Source organism: Oncorhynchus mykiss, chromosome 10 (genome assembly GCF_057628025.1).
Source record: "Oncorhynchus mykiss isolate SJ-2025 chromosome 10, ASM5762802v1, whole genome shotgun sequence".
Taxonomy (NCBI): domain Eukaryota; kingdom Metazoa; phylum Chordata; class Actinopteri; order Salmoniformes; family Salmonidae; genus Oncorhynchus; species Oncorhynchus mykiss.
The window spans coordinates 31,219,869-31,232,228 of record NC_143031.1 but is presented as its reverse complement, the minus strand read 5'-3'; the positions used below and the strand labels follow the sequence as shown (position 1 = coordinate 31,232,228).

At 41.9% G+C, this 12,360-nt stretch overlaps 1 protein-coding gene across 8 annotated transcripts in view; it reads right to left on the bottom strand.

Annotated features, from left to right (window-relative positions):
• The window catches only part of LOC110533645 (vacuole membrane protein 1), a 106,835-nt gene that overhangs the window by 79,722 nt on the left and 14,753 nt on the right, over positions 1-12,360 (bottom strand). For all 8 annotated transcript variants that reach the window (XM_021618056.3, XM_090186349.1, XM_090186351.1 and 5 more), the window contains exons 4-5: positions 8,205-8,295; positions 6,788-6,898 (exon numbers count right to left, since the gene is read on the bottom strand). In XM_021618056.3, the coding sequence (XP_021473731.2) occupies positions 6,788-6,898; positions 8,205-8,295 (202 nt within the window). The remainder of the gene's footprint in view (positions 1-6,787; positions 6,899-8,204; positions 8,296-12,360) is intronic.

Genomic DNA, 12,360 nt, shown 5'->3' with positions numbered 1-12,360 from the left:
GAAGAATCTCAAAAATAAAATATTTTGAATTATTTAACACTTTTTTTGTTACTACATGATTCCATGTGTATTATTTCATATTTTTGATGTCTTCACTACTTTCTACAATGTAGAAATTTGTATAAAGAAAAACCCTGGAATGAGTAGGTGTGTCCAAACTTTTGACTGGTACTGTGTATATGTATATATATATATATATATATATAAATAGTATTTTATATTATATACACTACCGTTCAAAAGTTTCACAAGTCCTCAACTTCATTAAATAGTACCCACAAAACATCAGTCTCAACAGCAACAGTGAAGAGGCGACTCCAGGATGCTGGCCTTCTGTCCAGTATTTGTGTTCTTTTGCACATCTTAATCCTATATTTTTATTGGCCAGTCTGAGATATGGCTTTTTCTTTGCAACTCTGCCTAGAAGGCCAGCATCCCGGAGTCGCCTCTTCACTGTTGATGTTGAGACTGGTGTTTTGCGGGTACTATTTAATGAAGCTGCCAGTTGAGGACTTGTGAGGCATCTGTTTCTACAACCAGGATCCTCTAATGTACTTGTCCTCTTACTCAGTTGTGTACCGGGGCCACCCACTTCTCTTTCTATTTTGGTTAGGGCCAGTTTGCGCTATTCTGTGAAGGGAGTAGTACACAGTATTACGAGATCTTCAGTTTCTTGGCAATTTCTTGCATGGAATAGCCTTCCTTTCTCAGAACAAGAATAGACTGATGAGTTTCAAAAGAAAGGTATTTGTTTCTGGCCATTTTGAGTCTGTAATCGAACCCACAAATGCTGATGCTCCAGATACACAACTAATCTAAAGAAGGCAAGTTTTATTGCTTCTTTAAATCAGGATGACAGTTTTCAGCTGTGCTAACATAATTGCAAAAGGGTTTTCTAATGATCAATTAACCTTTTAAATTGATAAACTTGGATTAGCTAACACAATGTGCCATTGGAACACAGGAGTGATGGTTGTTGATAATGGGCTTCTGTACACCTATGTAGATCTGCCATTTCCAGCTACAATAGTCATTTAAAACATTAACAATGTCTATACTGTATTTCTGATCAATTTGATGTTATGGACAAAATGGACAAAATATGTGCTTTTCTTTCAAAAACAATGACATTTCTAAGTGACCCCAAATGTTTGAACGGTAGTGTATATATATAGTGGGGAAATACTTATTTTCCACCATCATTTGCAAATAAATTCATTAAAAATCCTACAATGTGATTTTCTGGATTTTTTAATTCTCATTTTGTCTGTCATAGTTGAAGTGTACCTATGATGAAAATTACAGGCCTCATCTTTTTAAGTGGGAGAATTTGCACAATTGGTGACTGACTAAATACTTTTTTGCCCCACTGTATATATTTTTTAATTAGTTGGTCCGCAGGCCTACGAAAGGGTTGTCCATCCCTGCTCTACATGCACTGCATACAGCATCTTATTCACATTCACAGACAAATGGTGTCAACTACTGCTCACAAACGTGGGTTTACAGTGAACCCTGTGAACCCAAGCAGGAAAGATGCATCAACCATTGTGAAGTAGAAGACACTATCTAGAAAGGGGAAATAAGTCAATGCAACCATCAAACATTGCGAACATTGCAAAACTCATAACCGACATACATATGATTTCCTGTAGTAGTGAACATTTTCTGTAGTAGTCAGAACAAGATTGATCAGATAAGGAACAGTGTTCTAACCATAAGTATATGGTTCTACCAAGGCATCTGTGAGTAGGAGAGCACAAACCCACAATGATCCATATCTTCCGACGCAATATCACAAAAATTATGCACGCAAATAGGTAAAAGGCTATGCAGTGTTTCTCATAGATTTATTGTTGTTGCAGCAGTGGCAAAGGTCAAGGAAGGGGGTGTCACAGGGGCTTTAAAAACAAAACAATTATAAGACTGGCATAATTCCTACATTGAAACGCAGTGTCTGTACAGTAACATGCTATACATGACGTCAGAGCTCTGCCTCTGCGCTTCACACTGCTGTATGTGTTTTGACTGACAGCTGTCCTGAACTTGAGCACCTTACGTGACAAGCAGTTGCTCCATTCCTCCCTCTAATTGGGCAACTTCTTTGTTGTCTGAGTGAGGGAAACGCTGTAAATTAAGAGGAGTCTATGAATTTTGAAAGATAAGACATTGAGGATTATAATAAATACCCCTTTGATGTCATACAAGCAAACAAAACATCTATGAGTCCAAATATGCACTTCCCACTTCCATATCACATTTCCAGATGACATGGCGTCATACCCTTGGTTGTTCTGAACAGAATGAGCCTGTTTGTCTACTTTGAAGGAAATTAGTCACGGCACAAGGAACTGAATGCAATCATGACTCCTTTCTATGCGCACCAAAATGATGATCTGTTTCCCTGAACTGCATGGTGAAAGCCTAACACTGTAATATTGTATTTTATAACTTAGCTAGTTAGGTTAGCAATAGAACAGCATTTCAAATGATGCCCACCTGACCCAGATTGTAATTTATAATGGACCGTTTTTTGGATTGCGTAAACAACAACATTAATTGTGTGGGGGAGGGGATGTGCGGTTGTTTTCCAAATAAAACAACTACAAGTGTGCCTTCTTCAGTTCCTCATTGGCAAAGCTAGGAGAGCTCAACAAAACACCTTATAGTTGAAGACTTCTTTGAGTCATAAAAGTGCATTGAAATTACTTAATAAGTGTACACTTTAGAGAGGTGTGTAGTCACTTGGAGACACCAGTTAGTCCTCTCACTCAAACCCTTGTTATTGTCTTATGTTGCACCAACTACCCCACATTGTACAGGAATATTCTTATCATCAGAGAATTTTCAGATTTCGTTGTAAACAAATGAGGCGAAAAGTACAGCAGCTATAAAATTCACATTAAATCAACAGTGTAATGTTTGGATTCAGTCTTGTGTCTGGTGAACTGTTGTGTCCTCACCTTTGCCATAATCTCGAAACTGATCCCTTCCAATTGCTACCACGGTTATGCATTTAATATTTCAATTTATCCCTATCCATATAGGCTGATTCAAAGTGTAAAAGGGTTAACTAAAACATTTGTTAAATTCAAATGTTGCCGACGCCATCAATCTAGAAAACCACCCAAGAAATTTGCCTAATAACATATTTGTAAAAGAATGTTTTACCATAGCCTGTGGCACCATACCATATTATCAGGCAGGTGTGCTTTTAGCAATAAGAAAGCTTTTTTATGCCTCAAAAAGAGGCTACTTAACTGCAATTCTATACATTTTTCCATGGAGCTGAGAGGAAATGTTGCCATTTTAAAGCAGTTTTTTGCAATTGTACAGTCGTGGCCAAAAGTTTTGAGAAGGACACAAATATTAATTTAATAAGTGCCAAAGGCTTTTATTGACAATTACATGAAGTTGATGCAAAGAGTCAATATTTGCAGTGTTGACCCTTCTTTTTCAAGACCTCTGCAATCCGCCCTGGCATGCTGTCAATTAACTTCTGGGCCACATCCTGATTGATGGCAGCCCATTCTCGCATAATCAACGCTTGGAGTTTGTCAGAATTTGTGGGTTTATGTTTGTCCACCCACCTCTTGAGGATTGACCACACGTTCTCAATGGGATTAAGGTCTGGGGAGTTTCCTGGGCATGGACCCAAAATATCGATGTTTTGTTCCCCTGAGCCACTTAGTTATCACTTTCCCCTTTTGCAAGGTGCTCCATCATGCTGGAAAAGGAATTGTTCGTCACCAAACTGTTCCTGGATGGTTGGGAGAAGTTGCTCTCGGAGGATGTGTTGGTACCATTCTTTATTCATGGTTGTGTTCTTATGCAAAATTCTGAGTGAGCCCACTCCCTTGGCTGAGAAGCAACCCCACACATGAATGGTCTCAGGATGCTTTACTGTTGGCATGACACAGGACTGATGGTAGCGCTCACCTTGTCTTCTCCGGACAAGCTTTTTTCCAGATGCCCCAAACAATCAGAAAGGGGATTCATCAGAGAAAATGACTTTACCCCAGTCCTCAGCAATCCAATCCCTGTACCTTTTGCAGAATATCAGTCTGTCCCTGATGTTTTTCCTGGAGAGAAGTGGTTTCTTTGCTGCCCTTCTTGACACCAGGCCATCCTCCAAAAGTCTTTGCCTCACTGTGCATGCAGATGCACTCACACCTGCCTGCTGCCATTCCTGAGCAAGCTCTGTACTGGTGGTGCTCTGATCCTGCAGCTGAATCAACTATAGGAGACGGTCCTGGCGCTTGCTGGACTTTCTTGGGTGCCCTGAAGCCTTCTTCACAACAATTGAACCGCTCTCCTTGAAGATCTTGATGATCCGATAAATGGTTGATTTAGGTGCAATCTTACTGGCAGCAATATCCTCGCCTGTGAAGCCCTTTTTGTGCAAAGCAATGATGACGGCACGTGTTTCCTTGCAGGTAACCATGGTTGACAGAGGAAGAACAATGATTCCAAGCACCACCCTCCTTTTGAAGCTTCCAGTCTGTTATTCGAACTCAATCAGAATGACAGAGTGATCTCCAGCCTTGTCCTCGTCAACATTCACACCTGTGTTAATGAGAGAATCACTGGCATGATGTCAGCTGGTCCTTTTGTGGCAGGGCTGAAATGCAGTGGAAATGTTTTTGGGGGATTCAGTTCATTTGCATGGCAAAGAGGGACTTTGCAATTAATTGCAATTCATCTGATTCATCTGATTGAAAACTTTTGGCCACGACTGTACACATTTTGTCATGGAGCTGACAGAAAATGTTGAAGTGTAAAAGCAATTTTCCTGCAATTCTACGTATTTTGCCATGGCTAATTCTGTGTTCTTATGGTCAAACATTATAAAGAAATCTATGAGGACCCCAATCGGTAATCCATGCCAAAAGTACTCCTAAATTCATAGTAATTTTATTGGTTCATCATTTTAGCTTTTATTTTGGTGATTTCGAGTAATGAAAGATTATACTATAAAAAAATATATATAACAATTATCTTTGCTACAAACTTTGTCTGGTTTTAGTAATTTAAGTTTACACACACAGCGTTTTTCCACCCCGAAAAGGAATTTCTGACGGTGCGCCGCTGTTAAATGAATACAGGGGGGGAAATACTGCTGTGTGTTATGATTCTGAACATCAGATAGCAAGCAACAATGACAATAAGCTGCCATGTGGGGAATAGTTAGTGGCTCGATTCAGCTAGTTGTATTTTGTTCTTGATACCATGTTTTGTTTTGAGGTGTTTTGACTTAGGTCACATTTATCCTAATATGGCTCAAATTCCCTAGCTAGCTAACCAACAACTGTAACGATGCATTTGTATTTATGTTGTCAATAAACATTTGGAAATTAAATATAGTTTACATGTTGTCAAATAATGAATTTTGAATGTAAGCCTGAGCCAACCCCTCTGTTTTGCCCCAAAGTTGCGCACGGGTCGGTTGTGTTGCTGAACAACCCACCCGTCTATAGCCACCATAAATACAGCAGCGTGAATCAGCTTCACATTCTAAAGCAGGCAACTTCAACTGATTCCTCAAACAGCACTGAAAAACTGCTGATCCATTACCACAAAATACCATTAGATGGCGACATCCTCCTTTAAAACAGACTGGCGTCTTGGAAAGTAAGTCAGGTCACCCAAAACAATAACAAAATAAAAACTTCTCAAATTACATATGGGAGCACAGAGAGAGTTGGCTTTCAAAAACACAGAATGGAGGACACACTTAACAGTTTCCAGTTCAGCTCCACTGGCTATGCAATGGGACCGCGACTATGCTGCTCCCAAATGACAGATGGGTGGCTCAGTGTTAATAGTGTTCTCGGAGTGGTAAAGACTAGCAGATGTTTGGGAACCCAGATCTGCAGCACAGACCCTGTTCCTCTGCTCCACACTGCCACTCAAAACAGGGAGAGGGAGGGGTGGAGAGAGACAGAGAAGCAGAGAGAGAGAGAAGAAAAAGAAAGAGGGAGGGAGGAGAGAAAGGTTGGCTAGCCTTGCATGCACTCAGTCAGTGGGGTCACTGAGTGCGCTCGTTCTTTTTTGGACTGCCTGTCAAAACACTACTGCTACCCGCCCGCCTGCCCCGCCTGCCCCGCCGCAGTGTGTGCCTTTTCACTGAGGAGATCTTAACACCACAATGTTCTACACACACTAGCGTACATTAACACACTTTACGCATGCACGCACACAAACGTTCACACACGCATACATACACAAACACACACACTCTCTTCTGAGACACAGGGAATCTCCTTGAACTTTTAGCCATGTTCCAACCTCCTATTACAGCCTATTACAGACTCTCGTCTCTTAGCAGCAACTCACAAAACATCAACACTGAGTTTGAGATGGGCATCATACACAGTGTGAATGACTTGAGTAACGTCAAATCAAATCACATTTTATTTGTCACTTGCACCGAATACAACAAGTGTAGACTTTACAGGGAAATGCTTACTTACAAGCCCTTATCCAACAATGCAGAGTTCAAAAGTAAGAAACAAAAAATATTTAAATATACTTAAAAACAGCCATGGGGGATATTTCAACTCGAGTATGAATAGATTTTGCATGGTAGGTGAAACATTCTTAGGTGCTCTTATGCTATTTAAATATGAACATGCATTTGTAGGGTATATATACACATGTTCTTAGAGTCTCAAATTATGCATTAACATGTATTGCACAGAATATGAAAGCGTTCTTGGGCTCAAGCTAAGCATAGTGGACACATGGTAGATGCATGTATTTGCCTGGTAAATTAGAGAGTTCTTACCAGGTAGAGGAGGAAGGTGTGCAGGCCAGTCCCCAGTCCCACAGATGAGAGGATACCCAAGCCTACCCAGTAGGCACACCACAGGAACCTCTTCTCCATGTGTTGCACATACTGTACACAGGGAACAGACAGTGTCAGCTTCACATCAGGACAAAGAGAGACAGAGAGACTGTCAGCCATGAGAGACCCAGGCAAAGTGAAATAAATGTAAGTAGGAGAGACACTAGGAGGGAGGGAGGGTGGGTGTGTGCACCCTACTCTAGAAATAGGAGGCAGTGCCAAGCGTGAGAGGCAGAAAGTCAAAGTGCACCACAAAAAGAGAGGGGAGGGGGAGCAGTGGTGAGAGGGGGAACGAAAGCAAGTGAGAGAGGGGGGGGGGCAGAGGGGGCGAGAGAGGGCAAGTTATAGAGAGAGAGAAAGAGAAGGAGCAGAGAGTGTCGGGTGAGAGAGGGCAAGTGATAGAGAGAGAGGGAGTGGGAATATAAGATAGAGAATATAAGCTGGTGTCTGTTGTTGAGAGTTTAGAGGACAGGGCCGTAGGGTAGGAGTGTTCAGATTCAGAACAACACAAACAGAGAAGAACAGAATCATTCTTCTTCTTCAAGGAAGCCAGTTCTTACCCAGTTTATTTCCCCTACTCTTCATCAGCTCTCTCTCTCTTGCTCTATTCCTTTATCCCTCTCTCTCTCCCTTTCTCCCTCTCTCTCTTCCTTTCTCCGTCTCTCTCTCCCTTTCTCCCTTTCTCCCTTCATCTTCTGCTGCTCATCTCTCCCTCCATTATATATGGACCAACACCTCCTCCTCAAGCATGGGCATACAGGTTGTTTTCTGGAAGGGCCAGTGATGGTGTAGATTATGGGAACACTCTGGAGTTTTTTTGGCAAAGAACTCTATTTCCCAGCAAACCCCTGTGAACTCGGGAAAACAGCAGCAGCAGCAGTGTCTCTCATCACCTAGTAAAACGCCTGGGTGGGAAGTGCCAGCCATGTCCAATTGTTTTTAGGCTTATCAGGAATTAATGAAGTAACACCTTAGGACTAGAGCTTAAGAGTCTAATATGGTAAATAATATGGTTATTGCTGCAGCTTTAAAGCAATTCTGTTTGGATCTCTTGAGCCACTTTTGCTGTGGTACATTAGTTGTTAACTTGGTACAGGGCGCACGTGTGTGTTTGCACTCAGCATATTAGCTGTTCATGTGGTACAGCTAATGTACTGATTAAATAGGGCATGTGGACATGATGTGGTAAATAGGTCAGGTGAAGGTAAGTGAGTGTTAAGTTTAATACTCTTTTTCAGCTTATGGTCTTGGGAGACAACAGCTTTATAAAGTCTTAGGGATGTTAATTAGCAACCCCTGATGATGTGTGGACAGGGCTGCTCACACACACACACACACACACACACACGCACATCACCTTCTGATGTGTTCCTTTAACAGAGTAGGCGATGGAGAAGAGGGTGACCAGCACCAGCAGAGGCAAGACTGAATGTCTCTGCCGCCATAACCTGAGGGAAGAAGAGAGGAGTGAGGGAGGAGGGAAAGAAGTGTTTTAGAATAGGTTAGGTAGTTTAGGTCTTAGGAGCATTAGTAGATACTACACTACCACTTCTACACTCCATCCCCAGGGGGCAGCAGCAAGCCAAATGCTCTGACAGAAAAGCCTTGTGAAGCCATGATAAGCACACAGGTGGGGCCAAGTGATGATCGTCAATCTGTGAGAGAGAGGTGGGCAAAAGCCTCTACGCCTGCTTTTGTTTGTTTTGTGTTATCTATACTAAACATCCCAGTAACTGTCTACACGCAAAAAAAAACATATTTCTCTCAAAGTTTGTGCACAAATTTGTTTACATCCCTGTTAGTGAGCATTTCTCCTTTGCCAAGATAATCCATCCACCTGAAAGATGCGGCATGTCAAGAAGCTGATTAAACAGCATGATCATTACAAAGGTGCACCTTGTGCTGGGGACAATAAAAGGCCACTAAAATGTGCAGTTTTGTCACAACACAATGCCACAGATGTCTCAAGTTTCGAAGGAGCGTGCAATTGGCATGCTGACTGCACGAATGTCCACCAAAATCTTTGTTGCCAAACATTTTAATGTTAATTTCTCTACCATAAGTTATCTCCAATGTTGTTTTGGAGAATTTAGCAGTACGTCCAACCGGACTCACAACCGCAGACCATGTGTAACTACGGCAGCCCAGGACCTTCCTATCCAGCTTCTTCACCTGCGGGATCGTCTGAGACCAACCACCCGGACAGTTGACGAAACTGAGGAGTATTTGTGTCTGTAATGAAGATCTTTTCGGGGGAAAAACAAATTCTGATTGGCTGGGCCTGGCTGCCCAGCGGATTGACCTGGCTCCAAAGTGGGTGGGCCATGGCTCCGCCCCTGCCTAGTCATGTGACATCCATAGATTAGGGCTTAATGAATTTATTTAAATTGACTGATTTCCTTATATGAACTGTAACTCAGTAAAATTGTTGAAATTGTTGCATGTTGCATTTATATTTTTGTTTAGTGTAAATAAACCCTGGATAATATTTATGACCTCATCAGGGAGATGCTTAAACATTGCATAACACAATTTATCATAACTTGGGGCTGTACAGTACGTTCAGAAAGTATTCAGACCCCTCGACTTATTCCACATTTTGTTAGGTTACATTCTATTCTATATTCTAATAATACCCCATAATGACAAAGCGAAAAGAGGTTTTTAGAAAGGTTTGCAAATGTATTAAAAATAAAAAACAGAAAGAACTTACCTAAGTATTCAGACCCTTTGCTATGAGACTTGAAGCTGAGCTAAGGTGCATCCTGTTTCCATTATAATTTTTTATTTAACCTTTATCTAACTAGGCAAGACAGTTAAGAACAAATTATTATTTACAATGGCGGCCTACCCCGGCCAAACCCTCCCCTTTCTCGGGCGATGCTGGGCCAATTGTGCGCCGCCCTATGGGACTCCCGATCACGGCCGGTTGTGATACAGCCTGGGATAGAAGCAGGGTCTGTAGTGACGCCTCTAGCACTGTGATTCAGTGCCATAGACCACTACGCCACTCCTTGAGATGTTTCTACAACTTGATTAGTCCACCTGTGGTAAATTCAATTGATTGGACATGATTTGGAAAGGCACCTAACTGTTTATATAAGGTCCCACAGTTGACAGTGAATGTCAGAGCAAAAACCAAGCCATGAAGTCGAAGGAATTGTCCGTAGAGCTCAGAGACAGAATTTGACCAAAACATGTCTGCAGCATTGAAGTTCCCCAAGAACACAGTGGCCTCCATCATTCTTAAATGGAAGAAGTTTGGAACCACCAAGACTTTTCCTAGAGCTGGCCACTGAGCAATCGGGTGGAGAAGGGCTTTGGTCAGGGAGGTGACCAAGAACCTGCTGGTCACTCTGAAAGAGCTCAAGAGTTCCTCTGTGGAGATGGGATAACCTTCCAGAAGGATAACCATCTCTGCAGCACTCCACCAAACAGGCCTTTATGGTAGAGTGGCCAGGCGGAAGCCACTCCTAAGTAAAAGGCACAAGACAGCCCGCTTTGAGTTTGCCAAAAGACACCTAAAGGACTCAGACCATGAGAAACAAGATTCTCTGGTCTGATGATAACCAAGACTGAACTATTTAGCCTGAATGCCAAGCACCACGTTTGAGGGAAACCTGGCACCATCCCTACGGTGAATCATGGTGGTGCCAGCATCATTCTGTGGGGATGTTTTTCTGAGGCAGGGATTGTGAGACTAGTCAGGATCAAGGGAAAGATGAACGGAGCAAAGTACAGAGAGATCCTTGACGAAAACCCGTTCCAGAGCGCACAGGACCTTAGACTGGGTTGAAGGTTCACCATCCAACAGGACAACGACCCTAAGCAAGACAATGCAGGAGTGTCTTCGGGACAAGTCTCTGAATGTCCTTGAGTGGCACAGTCAGAGCCCGGACTTGAACCCTATCGAACATCTCTGGAGATACTTGAAAATAGCTGAGCAGCAACGCTCCCCATCCAACCTGACAGAACTTAAGTGGATCTCCAGAGAAGAATGGGAGAAACTCCCCAAATATAAGCTTGTAGCGTCATACCCAAGAAGACTCCAGGCTGTAATCGCTGCCAAAGGTGCTTCAAAAAAGTACTGAGTAAAGGCTCTGAATATTTATGTAAATGTGGGGTACTGTGTGTAGATTGATGAGGGGGGAACAACTATTTAATCCATTTTAGAATAAGGCAGTGACATAACAAAAAGTGGAGTAAAGGGGCCTGAATACTTTCCAAATACACTGTACACATCCACAGTCTATAAGGGCTAATCGAACCTCATGCAATGTAACATCAGCATCCAATGACAAGTCAACAATATCCCTCTTCTTATTTAAAATCGCATGCCTGCGTTGCTTGTACACTTTGTTCAAAGTAACCCCACTATGTTTATTAGCAAATGACTTCCCCAAAATGTCATCTTTTTCTTTATCTAATACAGCCAGATTATCACCATCAACCAAAACTGGAATCCGAGTGTTCTTGCTTCTTCCAGTCGTCATCTTCTTCAACATTCCCCAGCTCAGTACCCCTGCCTATTGTAGAGCAGAACTGTGTCCATGCATTTCTCTTGACAGACTTAATGACCCTACGTACTAAAGCTCTCATCCTTTGGAAATCAAGTAGATTCTCAGAAGTTAAAGTCCTACGTAATACTCTATAGGTCCTATTTATTTCTTGAATAGACAAAGTACAATCTTCAGTCCACCAAGGAACCACCTTTATTTTCTCACCCACTTCCCTGCACTCAAAATTAGAGAAGTGACAAGAGGCAGCACAAACATCAACAGGAATCTCTAAACACAACTATCCAACAGACTTTTAACAAAGTTCTCCAAACTTTTCCCAGTCCGCTTTAGGAAAGCACCATCTTCTGAATGCTATCCTGTCTGGAATAGTGACATCACCAGTCATGGTACAAAAACAATTGGGAAATGATCACTCCAAATAGCAGAATCATCCATTACCTTCCATTCACACATGGCTGCAACAGCATTAGAAGCCATTGTGAGGTCCAGGCAGGATGTAACTCCTCTAACATCATCAACTCTTGTACCACATCCATCATTAAGATACACTAATGCTCTTGCTTCCATCATGTCCTTGACAATCATACCATTAGCATCAGTATGTGTGCATCCCCATAAACTATTATGTGTAATAAAGTCGCTGCACCATCTCTCTAGAGCCCAATTCTCCTGATATTTCAAACATCACTACAGATAGTTCATGACAAGAATTGTACAACTTGAACAGCTTAATATTACTAGCCCTACCGTAGATTTCAACCATCACATTTATATTCAGGTGGAACAGAAATACTACAATGTGCAAGCCCTTCCTTTATGAATGTAGCGCATCCTCCACCCTGACCAGCTGTTCTGTCAGATCTGACTGAACAATAAACAGGAATAAGAAAATCAACATGTGGTCTAAGCCACGTCTCTCTAATCTCTAAATCAATCACATATTTCTTAAACTCTTGACCATTTGCAATAAGGCTTCTAGTACTCCATTAAAGG